The sequence below is a fragment of the Anser anser genome (genome assembly GCF_964211835.1).
Source record: "Anser anser genome assembly, chromosome: 2".
Classification (NCBI taxonomy): domain Eukaryota; kingdom Metazoa; phylum Chordata; class Aves; order Anseriformes; family Anatidae; genus Anser; species Anser anser.
The window spans coordinates 147,689,799-147,711,104 of record NC_139721.1 but is presented as its reverse complement, the minus strand read 5'-3'; the positions used below and the strand labels follow the sequence as shown (position 1 = coordinate 147,711,104).

General features: G+C 39.5%; 1 protein-coding gene across 4 annotated transcripts in view; it reads left to right on the top strand.

Annotated features, from left to right (window-relative positions):
• NRP1 (neuropilin 1) overlaps positions 1 to 21,306 on the top strand; it is a 111,266-nt gene that overhangs the window by 37,519 nt on the left and 52,441 nt on the right. For all 4 annotated transcript variants that reach the window (XM_083824633.1, XM_083824632.1, XM_083824631.1 and 1 more), the window contains exons 4-6: positions 7,356 to 7,537; positions 12,181 to 12,408; positions 19,730 to 19,885. In XM_083824633.1, the coding sequence (XP_083680759.1) occupies positions 7,356 to 7,537; positions 12,181 to 12,408; positions 19,730 to 19,885 (566 nt within the window). The remainder of the gene's footprint in view (positions 1 to 7,355; positions 7,538 to 12,180; positions 12,409 to 19,729; positions 19,886 to 21,306) is intronic.

The following is a 21,306-nucleotide window of genomic DNA, read 5'->3' as shown; positions in this document are numbered from 1 at the left end:
GGGGAAATTATTTTTGGGGCTTTCATAAGCCAAGCCTTATGCAAGATGATTGATTGTGCCTCCTTTTTTCTCTCTCTTATCACCTATAATATCTTTCCAAATCTAACCATGTTGACTTAGTGGCTTTATACATAACTAAACCACAGCATAACCCTCATACCTGAAATGTGCATACAAAGGAGCACAAAACTAAAATATAGCCAGTGATAAAAGCAATTACTTAAAAAAAGAAATGGACTTTGTTCCAGTTTCTTAAGTCCTTAGCTGGCTCAACATAGATAAAGTAGCTATGAAAGAACCAGTAAAAATTAGCCTGTATTTTATTTTGTGAAGAACACTGGGAAGTTGGCAAGAGGTAAGATTTTGCAGTGAAATAGGGAGGTGAACAAGTTGTAAATGACTCTAATATCTTCCAGATGGCATATTTTACTTGGGAACTGAGTTTAGAGTAATTAGAGGCATGTGAATTTCCTATAAATACTAAACTTCACCAGTTTGACACTAGAAAGCTCCATCGTCTCTGAAGCCTTTCAACTCCTAAGTGTTTCTTTTTCCCCACTTAAAGTGGAAGTCATGGATTTGTAAATTTGTCTTATCTGACAGACAGAAACCTTTTTCTGTGAAAATACAGCATTTTCCTATGCCAGAAAGTTATGAACTGAAGTTCCTCACTGAAGAGGTTTAAAATTGAATGTTTCTTCCCAGAAGACGTTTTCATTTTTATATACTAGGATCATTATATTATAATTTATTACAGTGTGTGACAAGCAATGAAATCAGTGGAGTTTGCCCTAACTTCCAAGATCAGATCTTTTCATTGGTAAAATGATTTTTGCAGATAGACATGCTGAAGACCTTAGCAGATGAATTTTGCTCTTACTTCCCCTAGGACTCTGCAAAACTGAAATGGTAAAACCTGGTCCACAGCCTCCGATTCTGTGTGACATTGTTACATTCATTCCTGGACTGAATCCTGGTGTTCACATTTCTGTTGAAGAATTTTCCAGGTTTTATTTGGTGTAAATAGAATAGAACTAAATAAATATAAGGAAAAATATTCTGTCACCACTTCCACCCTCTTTAACCATATATCAGTGTAAACTGGCTTAGATCCATGGACATAAAGGGGCTAATCTCATTTGCAGCAGCTGAAGATCTCTCTGCTGTTCTCAGTGGAGCAGTATAGATAAAAGTACAGATATAATCTTGCTTATTTAGTTCAGATCTTTGGTTCTGCCAGTCCCAGGTATTCAAAACACATGAGCCAAACAACCAGAAGCTTGTGATAAGATGAAGGATAATCAGATTTTAAAATAGTAGTGATTATTTTTATTACTTCTGGGTTTTCAACTTTTATTGGTTAAGGTATATTGTATATCAGATTCCCCGGCTCTGCAGAGAATTAAAAGCTTGATTTTAACATAAAAGGTCAAATCCCAAAGCATTAGATGATTCCAGAAACCAGCGTAATAACAAAACCGTTGCTAGCATTAGTTGTAATCAAACTGTTACAGTGGGTAACTGTAGATCTTCACTGATGTCTTTGTTACATCTTTTCTCTTTTTCTCTACAGCATTGTCTTGCACTAAAATAGAACCTCACTAGTTCATTCTTAATGGGGACCCACTGTCAGTTAATGGCATTAGTAAATTACTGAACAGTGGCCAAATCCCAATGGCCTTATTCCCAGAAATCTCTTAGGTTGACAGGAGCTCAGCATGAGTAACTTCAGTGAGTTTTGGCCCTGGATGAAGACCATGAAAACAGCAGCTTAGAGAAGACAAACTGAAACAAAAGCCTCCCAGATTGACAAGGATTTCAGTAAATTACAAATCATTAACTGATTACAAATTGCTAATTTAAATATCCAGCACTTCAGAGAACTGTGTGATTCAGATGATACACTGTTTCCCTCAGGGTGCGCCATCCACACTGTGAATCCTGCAAAGCCAGAACCAGCTGAAAAGATTCCTGCCATGGGAGCTCGCTCCCACCTCCCCTGTTTGCACAGAGTGTGCGTGCCCTGGCTGGTGCTAATTCAACTGTGTGTGTGTTCCCACTCTGAGAAATGATCTCCTGGGGTTTCAAATAGGTTTAAGAAAGAAAGCAAGAAAAACAGAATGGTCATTTCACTCATTCTGCCAAAGACATGTCCACATCAACAGCTGACTTGGCAGGATGGAGGAAGACTTCTGTTGGGAAGTCTTCTTGCAGTGGGAGTTACCTCCCCTCTGGGTGGACACTGCCACCGAGAGTCCAAGCCATCAGCAAAGGCTGCCTCTTCAGCACCCCCTCAGAGGTGTCACCTCACCAGGGTTGGGGACAGGAGCCCTGGAGAGCAGTCGGGCTGTGCGAAAGCTCTTATGTAGAACAACCTGACAGACGCTGAGGTTCCTGGCAGAAAAACAGCCTCTTCGGGGCTGTGCCTAATTTTTTTATTTTTAACAGCATGTGCTTCTTTTTCTTGTCGCTAATAAACTGGGATTAAGGTTGGTATCCCTTGAGTGCCTGCCGTTCTTAAGCTCTTAGCTCTGGGATACAGATTGCCTTGTGCCACAAGCACTGCAGTAAATCCCACACCGCTAATCTTCAGTCACTAATGGGGCACAAATCCACAGAGCAGAACCACTTGAAACTTGTTATTTAACTTTCCTCTTCCATTGCCTTCTGTTCAGCTAGGATGGAGAATCGTGAGGAATAAAAAAGTTTATTATAGAATAAAGGCAAAAGAAAGATATATTCTGGGAAACAAATTCTCATAACCAAGGATAGTCTGTCCAGCATGGCTAATTTGAATCAGGGAGAGATTTAACAACTTGGTGAAAGGGGAATCAGAGAAAGAAAAGAAACAGAGAGGTGGAACATCTTCTCATTCTAACAGGTGAATAACCAAAATATTCATAACTGCCCTATAGGTGAATGTCATAGTAGGCTGCAGAAAAATACGGCATATTCAGATGTAAATTATAGTTGTATACACTTCACTGATTGCTTCATAACATAAATTTACATTTCAGCTGAGTTCTACGTAGGTCTTAGCAAGGATTTTTTTAAGGCAAAAGGCATAAGCTTTTGCTGCCCTAATAATAGGAAAATGTGCAGAAGCATGTAGCTTGGCAGGGCAGCTGGCTGCAGCACTGGCAGGGCTTTCCAGCACTCTCACTTCCCTTCACGTTGTGCTGTGGTGCATTTCAGTGGTCGCCAGCATGTTCACAACTGAAAACAGACGTGAGCACTGTTATCACCTACTAGAAACTGGAAATGAAAAATCCACCAAAATCTGTATTCTGCAGCTGTTTATGTTTTTTTCATTGCCCATTGCTCATTTTTATAGGTATGGGTTGGCCTTTTCCTTGAACCTATAACTTACACTTTCAAAAGAAAAAAAAAAAAAAAAAAGCGCATGCTTTTTGCAATTCCTTTAAGAATTTGCAGAGGAATTCTAGATTCCCTCATCACTCCAATGGGAATATTTCCCAGCCATTGTGTTGCTGAACCATAAAATTAGGACCGCCTAGTGAGAGCATGCCCAAGCACTGGCTGGGAGGAGTGGGGCAGCACAAGATCCCTACCCTGAGCTTCAGCAGGCTTCCCTCAAGAGACCACCCCAAACAAAACCGCGAGTTTTATTACAATGCTAGCTGAAAGTGAACACAAGTGGGATATCCGGAGAGACCCAGGCAAGCAAAAGGGAGTGCTTTTTGCATGCTGGCATAGCGGATTCATGAGTAAAGCCGCTGACAAGCCACTGGCGTGGGCACACCTTTTCTATTTTCACACATGAACTCACGTGCTAGTCTTTCACCTGAAACTCAGAGCAATGGTTAGCACCGTGTTTATATTTACATCTCCATGCCATAAACCCTAAAGGACTATAACATTACAAGAAATATTTGCCACACCATTGGCAGAAGTAACTGAGCGAAGAATTGCCAAGTGGGAAATCCGAATTTGCAAACTCAGTACTCTGGGCTGTGTGCCAAGGCTGTCTGGGCGCTGCGGAGGTGACACGTTCAGGCTCCTCACAGGGAAGCCAATGTGCCAACTGCATCCCTGGCACAGCTTCTTCTCCTGACATACTTATGGAGAAGAACTGCTACCAAGTCCAGAGGGAGATGCAAGCTGCTTTCTGAGCTTCCTTGGCAGAAACTCCACTTTCGAGTTGTGACTGTACTTTCCCCTATTTACAAGAACAGTTGTTTGTGATACACTACGGTCTCGTAGGATATTGAAAAGTGCAAAAATGACAGTAGGACTTCGGTTTCCAAGGATAAACTAGTAAAATCCAAAGTTAATTTCCCTATAACAAAAATACTCAGTTACTGCAGCCCAGATTTCAGATGTTGCTGCCAGTGTGGGAGAATTCAAACCCATTGTTGGTTGCCAGGTGAAAGCCATGATCCCTAAAACATGAAGGTTGTAGGGACGATCTCTAGTGCCTCCCTTTTTCAAATCTTACTTCATACCTATTGTCTCACATCTAAACTTTTCTGTCTGTCAGTAATTTTTCAGAGCAATAGAAAAAAAAAATCCTCCAATCTCTGCAGGCCTGCATGACCTATAACTTGCAAAATCCATTAGAAGACAGCCTTTTTGTAACCAAATTGTTTCATTTACAACTGCATAGCAGCCAGAAAGAGCACTGTAAATTACAGTTCTGTCACTATAAGGGACAATGGAAAGGTGTGGGCAGGCTATTGCTATAGAGGAGGAAACCTGGGAGAGCAATAGAATTTAATTTGAATGTTTTTTGCCTAATATTATTTCATATAATAGCAAAGCTGGTACTTACTCATCGATGATTTTTTAGTGGTATATGAAAGCTTTAGTAAGACTGTAGAAGATTGTTTATTCTTAAGGTGCAGCAGAAGAAAGATGCTGAATTCAAACCTTTTTCTTTCTTTCTTTATACAAATAGTAAAGCTATGAAAAATTGGATTAACATTTATAGATAAAATTGTTCATAATATGTAACAATTCAGCAGTAGAGTTCTCAATATTAATTTGAAAAATCAGGTGCTTTTGAGGCTTGAGCACTAAATGGCACCTAGGTAACTGATGAAGTAATGCTGTCAGAGAAGAGCAAAGAATGTCACTCAAAATCAGAAAGGGACTGACATATCTGAACCCCACTAATGTCAGAGGATGCAAAACGCAAATAACTTTAAGCATCTGCTCTTGAGCTGGAATAAAATTCTCTGCATCACAGTGTTTGGAATGCTGTGGTTTTGAGTGGTTACTCTTTCTCCTTAATAAGCAGTTAAGGATATGGAGAAAGGTTGTCTAGTTAAAAAGTCTTAGCACTTATTATTCCTTAGGGTCTGAAAACCAGCAGCCTACAGCCCTGAGTGCATCCAATAGGTATTCCAGGGAACTTAGAGCTGGTATTCTTAAGTATATTTCTAATGGAAAAACAAACAAACAAACAAAAAAAAACCACTCTTTCTGAGGTCTTCTAAAAACTCCTTTCACAACTTTCAGATCCTCCTATCCATCATAATGAAATTGTAGCAAGAACAGAGGTTTCATTAAAAAAATGCAGGTTACTCAAAGAGTTTGTAAAATTCTCTCATAAATGAACATTTCCTCTTTGTATTTCCACCAATTTGAAATGGGACAGTGAAGCTAACTAGCTGAGCAATTGCTACTAGAAAAATCAAATACATAGGGGGAAATGCAGTTAACACAATATTTCACATATGTTAATGCTTACAGTTCCATCAGTGTCAGCTTTATTTTCTACTTGATATACACCAAAGCTGGCACACAGTTTTAACTGATGAGGTAATGTCATTTTTAATTTAAGGAGCCTTAAGCCGGCCACTTTAACTAGTGATATCATCTTTGCAGTTGTCTCACGGGACTTCATGTAAACATAAGTAATGTGCCCTGGACGGTTTGGAACAGGGTTGTTAAAAATGACATTGGTCATCACAAAGACATTCTTTTTCCTTTGATCTCTTTAAAAATGTCAGACACGCTTTATTTTACTGTCATTTTTAGCTCTTCCGTGTATATTAATATGTTCAGAACATTTCAGTGAACCTAATAGTAGAATAAAGGTCTAAACAAATTAATGGCTACATTTTAATGTCAGTTGTAGTAGGCTAATGAAAAGTAAATGAGATTGTCTGGCTAACAGCAACCTGTTAAGTAAAACGGCAGCATGCCTGAGATACAAAGAATTACAGGCAGAGAAAAGCCTTTCACTACAATCCAACAGAGACCAGACCAGAACCCAGCCTCCAAATGCCACCGCATTTTAGGAAAAGATTAAACCAATTCTTCAGACTGTGTCTGCCCCTCCTTCCCGCCTAGGGTTGAGTGAAATCATCTGCTAGTAAAACTTAAAACCCGACTTGTCTCCGCACCTGCAGCTCATGCCTCTCCGTGACCATGATGCTCATTTGTATTCTCCACGCTGGCTCAGTGCACCAAGCTGCCGGGCTCTCCCCAGCCCACTGAAATCCAATTTGTGAGACCCAGCCTCACGTATTGGCATTTCTGGTCACCCAGCTGAGGAACCCTAACATGACTGGTGCTCCCAGGCCTATCACTATTGCACATTATTGCTTTTTCTTATGAAGTCCTTGAGAATCTAGCAAGTAACAGAGAAGGATTTAGCCCAGCCTATTCAGTAATCATATGCTGGACAAGCATGAATATTGCAGCGTGCTCTTCTTGATTCAAATACCTAAGCAAAGGTGATTTGTAATGAAACAAGTTTTGTCTGAGAAAACTGAAGTGTTGATTGATGTGCGGATTTTGAGATTCAAAATTATTTGTCCAAATAACGGGGAAAATAACAGATTTTTCTATCACTGAGCTGCAACATGGTGGAGTTTTGAAGAAAAACTAAGGTTTATGGATTTATTTATTATTCTGTGGACATATGTTTGGAGGACAGCATATGGAAATCAAAGTATTGTTCATAAAGAGCTCCAGCCAAAAAGACATTTTTGAATTCATAACAGAACTTCACAGTTTGAAAAGAATGCTATGCATTATGTATTGATAACAACACTACACAGACAAAGAAACACAATTTAATAATACAGAATTGTGCTCATGAGATTTCCTTTTTTTTTTCTTGTTAATTGGTTACTTTAGCTGACATTGTCTGCAAGCATAATGGACACCATTCTTCCTAATAGTTCCATGTTGCCAGATGATGTCTACAGACATAATGTAGTCCATTTTAATTATTTCATTTTGCTTACATCTTTCAGCATAATGCATTTTCCAAGCAAGCTAGCATTTTTCTTGATTATCTATGTTGTGTTATGGTTTCTAAATTAATTAGGTCTCCTTCTTTCCTGGAAGTTAAAAGTTTCTTCCTTCCATTTATCTACCAGGTATGATTATGTTGAAGTGATTGATGGAGATAATGCTGAAGGACGCTTATGGGGAAAGTACTGTGGAAAAATTGCTCCCCCTCCTTTAGTGTCTTCAGGACCATATCTTTTCATTAAATTTGTTTCCGACTATGAAACACATGGAGCAGGATTTTCTATCCGTTACGAAGTTTTCAAAAGAGGTGAGAAACAATTTATTGTTATATAGCTGATCACTTTGTGATTTTTGCTTTCATCACAATTTTTAGGAATGGCAGGAATATGGGAAAATGCTTGAAAGATAAAATCGTATTGCCCTTGTCATTTCAATGTGGGGCATGTATTCAATGGGTGTAAATCGTTATGAATCCAATGGGTCAGCTGCATTTGAGGATTGACTCCTCTGGGTGTAATCTGATAGTCTTCATCAGCTGTTTGTTTGGATCTTCTTAAAACCATTAGCTTTCTTCTTTTTTTGTGATAATAATTGCTGTATGATTTACCATTTTATTGCCTTAACAGCACCTTCTGAGTCCCTGTCTTATTCTGGTTAGTGCTTTGCTCTGCATTCCCAATAGACAGCTGTGAGCTCAGAAAGGACCAGAGTACACATGGGCAGCAGATGATGTTGCTGTTCCTTTCACAAATCGTGTTTTTGGAGGTAAGGGAGGTAAGGGAGTGGGGAAGGTCACACAGTTCAGAAATTTGTCCTACTGGATGCTTGTGCAGGGAGCACAGATAGCGGTATAGGGTGCAAAAAAAGCCCAGAGAAACAATCCAGGGTTAACCAGACCTATAGACAGTCTTTCTGTGATAATTCTCTGAATCAATAGCTAAAAAGACCACGAGATAATTTTTTTGTCATATGCTTTCCCTATAGTTGGATGGAGATAAATAATTCATATATCCCATTCCTGAAGAATATAGGACCACAACCAGATAGTATACAAAAAGACAAGAAGCTTAAGACAAGGCAAAACCAGCCAACCAACCAACCAACCAACCAAAATTAAATACTGACTTCAACATCAATAATTTGAGTCATATTTACAAAAGCAGATCAAAAATCCAAATTTCCGATGCAAACCACTCCCAGACATTGCTATGTTTTAAGAACCAGTTCAAGTCCCTTTTACGTACCTAAATCAGAGCTGGATTTTCAGTTGTGTTCAGCACACGCACTTGGCGGTAGCCGTATTGTTAATGAGGAGAATCTCAGTAGTGGGGTCTCTCTTCAGTTGCACACTAGTGCTGCTCTGCACAGTGCTAATTGGGGCCACAGACCTCTTGTTCACCATCTTCCTTGTCTGTAAATCCACTCTGGGCTCCCAGAAATTCTTTTGGTGACCTTTAGGGTCAAATTTTTTGAAAGAGCTCAGCATCCAAATGACACCAAGCTTTCCTGAAAAATATCTCTATTTATGTTGGTGTCTTTAGGAGGCTAAACTCTTGAAATTGTGTCCTGAAGTTTCTCAGCGCTTATATATATACAGTACCATCTTTCATAAAGACCAAGGCTGAAACGTGAGAACAAGTGAAAGAATGACCTGTGAAACAATCTATTTTAGTAACTGAGTGTTTTCAAGAAGAAAAGCTTTTATTTATTTTCTAATAGTGTAGTGGCAAGTCAGAACTCTGACAGGAATGTTGTGCTTACTTCCTTGTGTGGTCATTTACATTTCTCAGTGATACACATTAAGCACGTTAAGTTGGCATTATGAATGTGTTTTTACACACGCGAAAGTCAGGAAACTCAAAATTATGGCTCCCGGAGCAACTTTAACTCTAGTTCATTCCACATAAACTGTATATTAATGCAGAAAAGTTATCACCAGGTACAGCATTAGAAAAAGCTGTGTGTACACAAAGGGTACAAGTTATAGTTGCTGTGGGAACACATCCCTTTTTAACTTCAAAGTTAATGCATAGATGCTATTCCAAATTTGCATTTTAATTTCTGTACCAAATAAAGCTGACCAGTTTACCCTGTTATGCAGATGAAGCTCAGATGTGCACACCAGACTAGCATGCCCTGTTTTAGCATATTCACCACCTCGCTTATCATTTCCCAGACATGAGAAGCATTAAAATGATCCCAGTCCCAAGCTCCTGCAGCACTGAGACGAAGGCTGAACTGCACTTCAGCACTCCTACATCCCAGGATGTGAAAGCGTCTTCAGTTTTAGAAGAAAAAAAATTTGCATTACTCTACCTGTACCCTAAGCTGAATCCTGAACCTGATGCTCAAAGTTGCTACAAGTCATGGAAATTGTGAGGAGAGACCAGCACATGTGATAAGTGATAAATGCATTAAGGTCTTTGAGAGTAGGATCTGCCTTAACTTCTCATCCAGCTCCTCAGCCATCAAAGCACTGAAGGAGATGTTGAGTTCCAGAACAACATGAAATCCATATTGCCTAACATTTAGCTCACCTGAAATGTTCCTTATTTTGGCTCTGGCAGCCAGCCTCCCATAGGATGGGTGAGTGGCCTACTGACTAGAAGAGGATCAAGATAGTTCACGTCCAACATTCCTAACCTTAGTTTATGGTGTAAATTGAAAGAAACGTCAGTGTCAACCAAGAAGGCAAATGATCTTCTGGCTCAGTGACACCTATAGAGAGCAAATGAAATGATCCCTTTCTCTTTCTTTGCTCTCTCTTTTGTCTCCTCTCCCTTCCCTTCAGCTCATCCCTTTTACTATGTTGCATGCACACACACACATGTAATCTCCCGCCTCAAAAGTATCCATTTTTTTAGGTCTCTGCAAGAGCCTTTTCTGCCAGTTTCCCATGAAGACTGCTTCATGGAGCTCATCGTAGCCTCAGTGTTCATTTAATTCCTGAGGTTTCTTCACAGTGTCAATAAAGGTTCAAAATCTGTGGAGGGCATTTTAGTGAGGCAGCTCTTCTGAAAACAGTTTTTTGTTTCTTGCACCAGATTGGCTTGAACATGTTTAAAACAATGCAAGCTGGTATTGAGATGCCATGTGTGAGTGTAAGGAGCCTGATGATCACGCACTCACAGAGCCAGGATTTGGCTGTATTTAATATAGCAATAATGATCCTGGCTTACATTTTATATTGCATCTTTTATTGGATTCCAAGAGGAGTACAGAGCACTTTATGCTATGAATGGCATACTCCAAAGGTATTGTATCCTGGAACAGCAGCTACTGGTGGGAGTGAGGAGCAACAACTAGGATATAACCCTCCCATACATGACAAGGAGACAAGAGAATGACAGGGAGAGAAGAGAAATATCTGGCTAATGTGTACGGGGGTGATATAATTATAGGCAAAATGTAATTTCCCAAATTGGAATGGGCCAGTTTACATGAGCATTAATATCTACATCTTCCAAAATATGCCATGAAGTGTTCTGAATATTGATGTGATAGCTCAAGCATTTCCCGTCAGTGTCTGTTGAAGGACAAAAATACCTGAACTGACTAAATTCATTCAGCCCTCTCTCTTACATGCTAAATTTACTTGGGAGGTGGCCAAATCTGTGGGGGGTAATATGTTTGGCACATTCACAAGGAAAACATTTTCTATGGTGAAATAAGAGTATTCATATATGCAACAAGCCAGACTGTTTTCCTTCAATGATCTGTGTTAAGCATTGGAAATCCTCTAAGGCTCCTGACTACAGTCTCTAAGGAAGCTGGGCATCCTCATCCATGCTGAAAGCTCACACGCACTCATTCCCCGGCACAGACCTGTTGCAACCAAACTCTGTTGCCTGTGTCCTTCTTTTACTCTATGTCAGAAGAGGTTCATCTGAGTCATCCTACCCAAACTCCCCAGGTCAGATGTCCCAAAACCTGTAAATCACTTTCCATTAAACTGGGAGTGTCAAAAGTCAGAGAGGGGGGTACCTGAGTTGACCCCATGGGAAGATGTGTGGGCAGTGCTTGCGGCTTATTGCAAGCACACCTGCAGATGTGGGATCCACAGAGAGGATTCCCGAGGGACTTAAATAAAGGAGAAACATGATCTGTCAACAAGAGATGGACTCTTGTTTTAGTCCCTTGTATTCACAAAGGCAAGTCCAGTGACCTGGCCTCGCATCTGCAGCGCCACTTTCCTGCTCTACCAAGAGCAGTGTTTGGAGCATCACTTTATGCCATGGTGGGGACATTGGGGAAACCAATGTGTCAACATTGACATTAGGTGACTTCTAGCAACACCGCCTGTAATCACACAGTTTATCATGCCTGCACTAACAGCAACATTTTACTGGTGCACCTGTGTCAACACCACTCAGAATGAGTCACTCACCCTTGGTACATGTACGAATTACCTTTCACATTTAGTTTGTCAAGGAGGCATAGGTCACATCTGGCAGAGTTACTGAGTCAGTGCTCCAGGAATCTGAAACCACTACTCCCTCTACTGAATTCACTCACCCGCTTTTGGAAAAAAAAAAAAAATCTATTTCACCAATAAAAGCCTGTCAGCCATAAGATTTAAAGATTTGAGCTTGAAGGGGCTATAATTATTTCTCTAGGGCTCTGTCGAGATTTCTGCAGCTTACACTTTCATTGTTCCCACATGACTTTGTATTTGTCATATTTTTTTCTAGAGCTGGTACAAGTTTTCATATTGTTCCATACAAATTGAAAATTGGAGATCAGACAGTGTATGTGAATTGCGCTTTAAAACCTGACTATCAGTAATACAAACAAGCTGGCTGAATGATTAATACAGTGATTAAAATGAGGTGTTTCATTGAAAAGCCACCTTTGCTGCTGGAGAGACAATACAGCCTAATTTGTTTTCCAGCTAACTACTTTGCTTAGTAGCATAATGTTAACCCAGGTGATTTTTTCTTTCTCTCGCAGGACCTGAATGCTCCAGAAACTTTACTTCATCAAGTGGAGTGATAAAGTCCCCTGGATTCCCTGAAAAATATCCCAATAGCCTTGAATGCACTTATATTATCTTTGCACCAAAGATGTCAGAGATTATACTGGAATTTGAAAGCTTTGAACTAGAACCTGATTCAAATACCCCAGGGGGAGCGTTCTGTCGCTATGACCGATTGGAAATCTGGGACGGATTCCCTGATGGTAAGAGAAAAATGGACTGTGATACACATAACCATTACTCCACAGTGTGCTGCAGAAGGCATATTCTCATTTTTTTAAATGCCAGAGTAGAAAGGTCCTTGTTTGATTTATATGAAACGAGTTGAATTAAAGAGAAATGGGGAAAACGCTCTGTAAATTCATTCAGTAAAGCATATCACAGTGTGAAGTACTTTTTTTATGAAATCTATGTACTTTTGAACAGTTGGCTTGGGAAAAAAATGCATTTTTAGAGGGAATATGTGATAGACTTCCTACACTAAAATATGAAACCCTATAATGAGTCTCAAACTTTTACAGATAAAACACAAGGATTTTCCAGTAATATCCAAAAACTTGCACAAATTGGAGTTCAGGTACTAACTCTCCAGCCTGAGGAGGAACCAGGTTTCAGAACTGCTGTCCAAGCAGAGAATTTCTTTGCCAGAGCAAATGTGGCATCCATAGTAACACTCACTGAACAGTTCCCCAGGTCAACGGGCAGTCCCATTGCCATTCAGGTGGCATTGGCGATCAGGCACCACAGGGTTCCTCTCCCACAGTGCTCTCTCTTCCAGCAGTATAAACAAATCCAAAGGCTTTATCTTACTTTGCTAATTTATAATCTCCGACTAGCTGGGCACACATGCCAAGGTGGGTGTGTTGGTGCCCGTCTGGAACATACTTCTCTGACATCTCAATAATTTTCCACTTCGTTATTGACCACACTTGACTTTGTGTAATTCAGTAAGTGCCTAACTAGATATTTGCTAACTCTATGGAGCCAATGAGCCCTCATTTCACCTCACATCAAATCTCACATCCCTTTTTTACACTGAGACTGGTAAACAAATTAGTTGTGTGACTTCTTTATTTTTTCATCTAAGTAAATTTTCCCACAATAGCTAAGTCCCCTCTAGGTAGGGCAACCATGGACCCAGCTAGGTCAGCTGCAGCCTAAAAGGGGCTGCTCAAGCTGAGTACTTAACCTTTAGGATGCCTAACCACCCATACAAATTGTGCAAACCTCTATGTAAAACTTTTTGTGATGCCTTTTTCACTATTTCCATGTATGGTGCAGACTGATAAAGAGAAGCATCATGTAGCTGCCTTTTTTCTTCTTGCTTTTGTAACTTGTTGCAAAATTCATTGACTGATGAAAATTCATGATTGATGTTGTTTTGTTGGGTGCTAATTACAGATATTTCAGTTTTCCCCTGGTGTGCTAACCCATATTAATAGATATTTTCTGGCAGTTTCTACAAACTGCTAATGCTACATCAATATTTCATTTAAATGAAAACATAAATTCAGGAACATATTTTAATAACACATCTAAACTTGCCTGCTTTCCTAGATAAATCCCCAATATCATTTTAATTAAAGTATTTATTGATGCTGTGGTAAATAGGTACATGCATTTTAACATATATTTGTTCTTCCTTTTTGTTTTATGCTTAATGGTTTTATCATGGCTCTTTTCAATTCACTCCAATAAATAGCAAAGAAAGAGCCATAACAGTAACTGAAAGATTACTTAGTATTTAATGCCTCAGTTAGGAAAACAGTATTCTAACAACACAATAATGATGTCTGGAACATTTAATAATAGCTTTATTTGTATATAGGCCAAATCTTTTCAAGCTAAATTCCTGTAGAACTTGGATTTCAACTGACTTGTGAAAAGATGATCCAATCAATCAATTTATGTGTAATATTACCAAAAAGAAATGCATTATTGTTAGTGTCAGAGGGTTTCAAAGTAGTAATTTCCTGGTTCAAGAAAGTGACTGAGCCATACTGAAGAGCAATTAACAACAGGCATTATCTGCCTTCCAATTCCCTCACAAACTGTCTAAATCCAAAATGCTCCTGACATCCAATAATGGTGTTTACATGTTTGTAAATATTCAGCTGAATTTGTAGACTAGAAAGAAATGTTTCCTTAGATACAAACTGTTGGAGCTTGTAGTGGTTGTAGGGAAGCATTTCCTACATCATTTCACTGTGGGAGGCTCTTTAGCCAGCAGTCAGACTTTCTTGTTTAACTTAACAAAGGCAGAGAGGATGTGATTGCTTCTGTATACGTGCATCACAGGATGAATACTTGAGAGGGAGAACTGTTTCAGCCAAAGAGCAAAGATGACACAGGAAACTGCTGGTATGATCTGGCAATAGACTGAAGATAGGGGTGGGAGGGAAGAGAGGCAACATAAATCTAATTTGCATCTACATGGAAGTAGTACATTTCTGAAAAATATTCAATAATGTGGCTGCCTTTGAGCAAGGGAGGCTCCTCCAGGATGAGTCTTTGTTCCTGTTTCCCTATAGTCCATGAAACAACATTTTGAAGATATGTTTTGAAGCACCAGGCTTGAGGAGCAGTCTCTGGTTGTGTGTACTGCTTAATCATTGGCATGCACCCTTGCACAGTTTTAGCCCACATCAGCTTACACTTCCCCACGTAATTCCCAAGCATGGTCTGGAGGGCAGCAGGAGCTGGGGGCTGTTCCCAGCAGGCACGCTGGTTATGGCCATCCTGTTTCAAAAGGAAAAGCCATATGTGAGCGAGCTGTGTCACACTGCTAGTCTGGTCCCAGGAACAGTCCCTGGCCACTGACCGCAGGTCCAGAGGATGCTCCCTGGCCAGCTTTATTTCCTCATGTGGACATAGACATAAAGAAGGAAGCTATTTCACTTTGCTATACTACATTACTGCTCACATGCCCAGTTGAGGTAGAGGTTAAAGCCCCCATTGCACTACACTTATATAAACACAGAGTAGAAGGATGTCTAGCTGTAATAATGGGGCAGACAGCTGGCCTTAGAGGAAAGCAATGTACAAGGAGTTTAACACTTTGTTTTGTTTTACTATAAACTTTTATTCTAAAAATGTTTGGAAAAAAATGTATGTCCTTCAGTTCAAGTTCCCTGATCCAAGCAACACAGCTCTGGTTTGCAGAGATTATGATTCTTTTTGTTGTTGTTTCTTTTTTTTTTTTTAATAATATGACACAGAGAACAGTTTGGTGGAAAGTAGTCATAACTGTAACCAGCGCAGAATGAGGTGGGCAGTCTACTGAACATGGTGCTCTCCCCTAACTCTGGAAAGTAGGCATCAATGTTTGAGCCAGGTACTGCCAGTCCCTGAGCAGAGAACAGCACCCCTGCATCAGTCTCCTCCCCCCAGAAAAAAAAAAAAAAAAAAAAAAGAAAAGAGAGAGAGAAATTTTCTCTTAAATAAAAAATAACAATGATATTTAAAAGGATATTTTTTGTTCAGAAAATTCACCAGCAACCATAATGATCATTCATGAAGAAGTTAATTCTGAAATCTCTGTCATGTTCGTGAAGTCCTCAGCCTTCCTGGTCATCCTTTTAGTTGGTTGAATCTGGCAGGTGCTGAGTACTTGCATCTTGATTCTGCAAAACAAGTGCTTATCTTCGGAACACACGAGCGGTTAGACTCACTTCAAAAGGAATTCACAGAGGACACTTACAGGTCTGAAGTTAAGCACTAGTGTTAGTGTTTTGCCGGTTCAGGATGGGAATGGTAGGCATTCAGGAATGCCTTAATCCTGGTATTTTGTTTCTACATAACTGTATGCCACGGGAACCCTTTGGTCTGTTCTTTAAAAGAAAGCAAAAAGTGAAACACTGTTGGAGAATATTTGGGAATTACATGTGCATTTTGCAAATATTGTGCAGAAAAGGGATGGTGTTTTGAAGACAGTAACAGGTAGAGCAGGAGCAGGAGAGAGTAGATCACAGAATAGAAATGTATGATTTTGAATAAATAAACTAGACACCAAAAATGTCTTTGCCCAAAGCACAAATACACCTCAACGAGCCTTGGCCAAGAACAGTCCATTGATGACTTTGAAGAAAAATAGCCCACTCGAAACCAGGACCAGCTTAAGTGACGAATTGCACATATTCATCATGCAGCTCTCTTTGAAACTCTATAGACTGTCTACTAGGGCTCAAAAGTAATTTAAAGAAGTTTACATACGGTTTGAGAACCACAGGCTGAGCATTGCTGCTTCGGTCAATACAACGAGAGCTTCCACTGAATTACAGAGCAAAACAGGAGACTTTACTGCAGTTGTTAACATCAGTGCAAATGAAGGTTGCTATTAATCTGGATGTTTTCCTCCTCTGTGTGGTTGCTTTCTACACTCTTGTGAGAAACCATTACAATATAAGAGTGTATGTAAGCTCAGTGTGACTAGTGGACTGTGAGAACAGGATTCATTTTTCAATTCTTTTCTCTTTAGCATCCTAAATAGTGTGCAAATGTTTTGCCAATAACAATCACACTGCTGTGAAAATACTGTTCACAGCACACCAGCACACTTATAAAGGCCAAGTTTAAAATTCAGTAAAATGGGAAGTTAGCCGAACATTTCTTCTAATATTTTAGAATTTTTTTCTAATATTCTAAAAATATAGAATATTAAACATATGCTAATGTTCTAATAAAATATAGTATTTTTCATTGCTTTTTTTTAATTATTACTGTATTCCAAAAGCTCAGATTTCAACCAAAAGGACAAATACATATTTCAACAAGTCTCAAAATTAGCTGATACTTACAGTCTCTGAAGGCTAGAAGGGCAAACAGCAGATTTGGAATTAATTTCACCTTTTATGCTGTCAGTTGTATGAAGCAAAAGAAAAGAAGAATAAGTAGGGACAATGTTTCTATTTAGCCTTAAGCCGTCAGCTATATTCTATACACATGATAACTCAGATCCTGTAAACCTTCACACATATTTACTAAGAATAACCAAGGATTTATTCAAGCACTAAAATTAGGCTCTGCATTTTGGTGAAAGCTTGCAAAACAGCTTTCTCAGTTATTCCTCCATCATTTAATCTGAAAGTAGCTGTTTTCTACTACAACATACCATGCCAGTGGAGAGAGGAGCCAAAGTCTCAGGAATAGCTAAAGCATGTGCAGTCAAGTGAAGTAGCAGGCTCACAAAAATGCCTCTGTTCTGCAGGTAATGTAGAAGTGACCTTGAGTGAGGACATTTCCAAGTGGCTTATATTTGGAGTAAGCCTTCCTGCGGGATGCCAGCAAAGTGACATGATGGTCTACAGGCAGAGCCTGCAAAGAGCTTTCTGGGCCTAATGACTTTTCAGCACCTGCTAGCCTAAAATTCCCATCTGGGGCTGTATCTGGTCTATTATGAAAGCTCATTTCAGGTCATAAAGAAGAGTCAGGAAAAAGGAAAAAGGCAGGAAAAAAGAAGAATTTTAGTTGTGTTAGCTATTTATATAAGAAAAGTAAGAATGTCTATTTGATCCAGTTCTGCTTAGATCAATACTGTATTAGCTCAGACGAGTAAGGTTTACATGTTGTGCAAAAAAATTCAATACCTTTTTCTGTCATGTTCTGCAAGTTTTTGGCTCCCGCATCTACACAGCTAGCAAAGGGAATAGTACTGTGATAGCAGTGCCAATCTGCAGAAGACTGAAATGCAGAAACATTAGATGTGTCTTAAAAATTATAAACCAGTGAGTCATGGGGAATCTTAAAGCCTGTCTGCTTTAAACAAAGTTCTCTTCTGTTTGTCATTTGAAAGAGGCTTCCCCGCAGGAAATGGGAGGAAGGAGGCTCAGAATGTCTTAACATGATGGCCTTATACTCCCTGTTTTCTTGCAGTTCAGAGCAAGATCAGCGACTGTAATGTCAAAAGACCATCATGTGAAAGAGCAGGATCAGAGCTGTTTACACATACAGAATTTTATATATGTACCAGAACTGCAGCAATTGGAGCCTGAAGTAGGGTATTGTTTTGTTTTAAAAAGGCTAGTAATGATAACAGTCAAAACAACTACTTTCTTGCTACAGATAATAAAACTGTAAAGCTTTAATAATTTCTAGAATGAGAAAGAAACCAACTCATATGCTCTATAGGGTGTTCCACACTGTCAATACCACATTGAACAACCCTGGTGAAAAAGGCTGGACTGGCAGGTACTATAAATGCCCTGAGATTGCCAAAGTAACTGAAGACTAACTCTGGCCAGAATATGGTTTGAAAAATAGCTGCTGGCAGGAAAAGCTGTATCATCTGAGCTCTCTCTTTCTGGCAACTCGAAGGCCTTACAGAAATGTGTAGCTTACATAATGAAGTTATTCCAAGCTGGAACTGTTTTACTTGTTGGAAAATGCCAACAAATGACTACAAAATGATGTTAGCTGTGGATTTTCTTTGAACTGTGAATAATTAGGATATATAAACATTTTATATTTTAAACTGAAAGTTAAATGGAGTTCCTAGAGATATGACAAGGTGTTAATTTAAGCCTGGAAACCAGCGGTGTAAGCATCAGAATGACGTTCTCTGATTAGTTTTATGATTGACTCCATGCATGGCGTTTTAGCATTATCTGTTCTTATTGTTTGTAAGCACAGATGTATCACTACTCAACAGCCTAGAGACCTATCTGTAGGGAATGCTCAAGTGCAAGAAGGCCACATATGTTAGTTGTGATTTGAGTAGCTTAATTAAGGGAAAAGATTATCTCACTGCACAGGAAATCCAGAAAAATATCAGGAACCAGTTTATACATTATTAACACTGAGAGAAATCATGTATATGTGCATGTGTGCTTGTTCTGTGACATGGAGATATACTTAAGAAAGCCTTGCACTTTTGAACGGATTAATATTTTTCTCTTGAATTCTTTTACAATATTCTTTAATATTGAGCATATGGGTGAACAATCCATGAGGATGTCCTGAAAGTCTAAACAGGAGGGAAAAAAAGAGAATCTGGTCATTGCCTCAATACAAGAGCATTTTTATTTTTTTTTTCCCAAATCTGCTATAAAATTAACAGATTGTCTGCAGCATTGGGCATAAATCCTGGAAAATGCTGTATGAGCTTTTCCCAGAGCTAAGGGTATTCAGCATCTTGTTGGCTGGGTGGGCAAATCAGGACATTCAGATGTCCTTGTCATAAATAGGTGCTTCAACCACACTTTGGAAAATACTTTTGCTGTTTTGTACATGTAATTTTGTGCATCATTGCCCTCTCTGTGCACTTTAAAGGACATGTTTTTGAAATCCTGGTTCTTTACGTTTTCAGAGGTTTTATGGAGTGTTATCTGGAACATTTTAGAAGTAAGATTACTGGGGCAGGGTAAGCAATTTATTGTTCATTGCTAAGTTATTGATGAGGCTGTGATTTTAAACTGTTGTAGAGGTTCACTTATTCCTGCTGAGGGAATCTCTTTGGGAAGCTATTGTAGTGTCATCTATTGTTGCAGCAGAAGTGGTAGTTTACTATTATATTCTGTCTTTTTGCAGTTGGCCCACACATAGGGCGCTATTGTGGGCAGAACAACCCAGGCCGCGTCCGCTCTTCAACAGGGATTCTTTCAATGGTATTTTACACCGACAGTGCAATAGCAAAAGAGGGATTCTCAGCAAACTACAGCGTGTCGCAGAGCAGTGTATCGGAAGGTCAGTATTTATTCATCCTGCAGAGCTTCTTGAGAATATTCTCTGTTATGTCTTCTTGCACACCAGGTGTTGCATTAAACTTTAAAGAAACCTTAAATAAATAAGATGGCGGGGGAGGGTTGGTTCTGTTTTTCTTTCCTTTTTTTTTTTTTTAAGTACAGCTACCCTTTGAAAAGCTATGTTTTCCTCGCAGTTTTATTCCTCAGTATTGCCAGGAAGTTGGAAGAATTATCATGAAAAACTGTGCTGACCGAGGAAACACAGGAATGCGGAGCAATTGAACGGTTACATTAAAACAATGAAACATGAACAATGAATGCACTATCCAAAGCCTTCTTTTATTACATGGAAAAAGCTTTGATGATCGATTTCTTGAATAAAAAGAACCCATTTAATAATACATGCTCTTGTTAAACCATTTCATAAGCTATCTAAGCTTTGTTCTCTCTCTGTTACTTTTCTCCCAGTTGCCTCATTTTCATGCTTACTCTTTGCACAGAGAATGAAACCAAGTGAGGGAGACACAGGAAAATAATGGGCTGTGTTACAACATGTCCTTGCAGATTTCCTTGCTTTGCTTGATGATAAAACACGCTTTAAATCAAACTCTCCTTTCTGTGACTGAGTTTTGAGTAGATTCGGAGTTGATGTAGCTGTTTAATCAAAGAAGGAACACAGGAAAAATCAGTAAACTGAAATTATTCCTGTTTGTCCTCACCTCTCCTTTGTCCTTGCATCTTCATTAGCTTCCATGTAGATGCATAGCAAGGAGGAGGTAATGAGACATATCCCAGCTGGCATGGATGGGAAGAATCCATAAGAATGGACACCTGTTTTTTAGATCTTTTAATATGACTCCATGTCCCGGTTTCAGTTAGGACAGAGTTAATTTTCCTCCTAGTAGCTGGTAGGGTGCTATGTTTTGGATTAGGATGAGAAGAGTGCTGATAACATACTGATGTTTTAATTGTTGCAGAGCAGTGCTTACACCAAGACAAGGACTTTTCAGCTTCTCGCTCTGTCCTGCCAGCGAGCAGGCTGGGGGTGCAGCAGGAGCTGGGAGGGGACAGACCCAGGACAGCTGACCCAAACTAGCCAAAGGGGTATTCCATACCATCTGGCGTCATGCTAAACAATATATAGGGGTGGCTATCCAGGGTGGGGGGCCAGGCTGCTCAGGAATAGGCTGGGCATCGGTCAACAGGTGGTGAGCAATTGCATTGTGCATCACTTGTTTCGTACACATTATTATTAGTAGTACTATTATCATTATTATTATTATTATTATTTTCCTGTCTTAATAAACTGTCTTTATCTCAACTCACGGGCTTCACTTTCCCGTTTCTTTCCCCCATCCCAGAGTGGGAGGGGGGAGGGTGAGCAAACGGCTGTGTGGTGTTTAGCTGCCGGCCGGGTTAAAC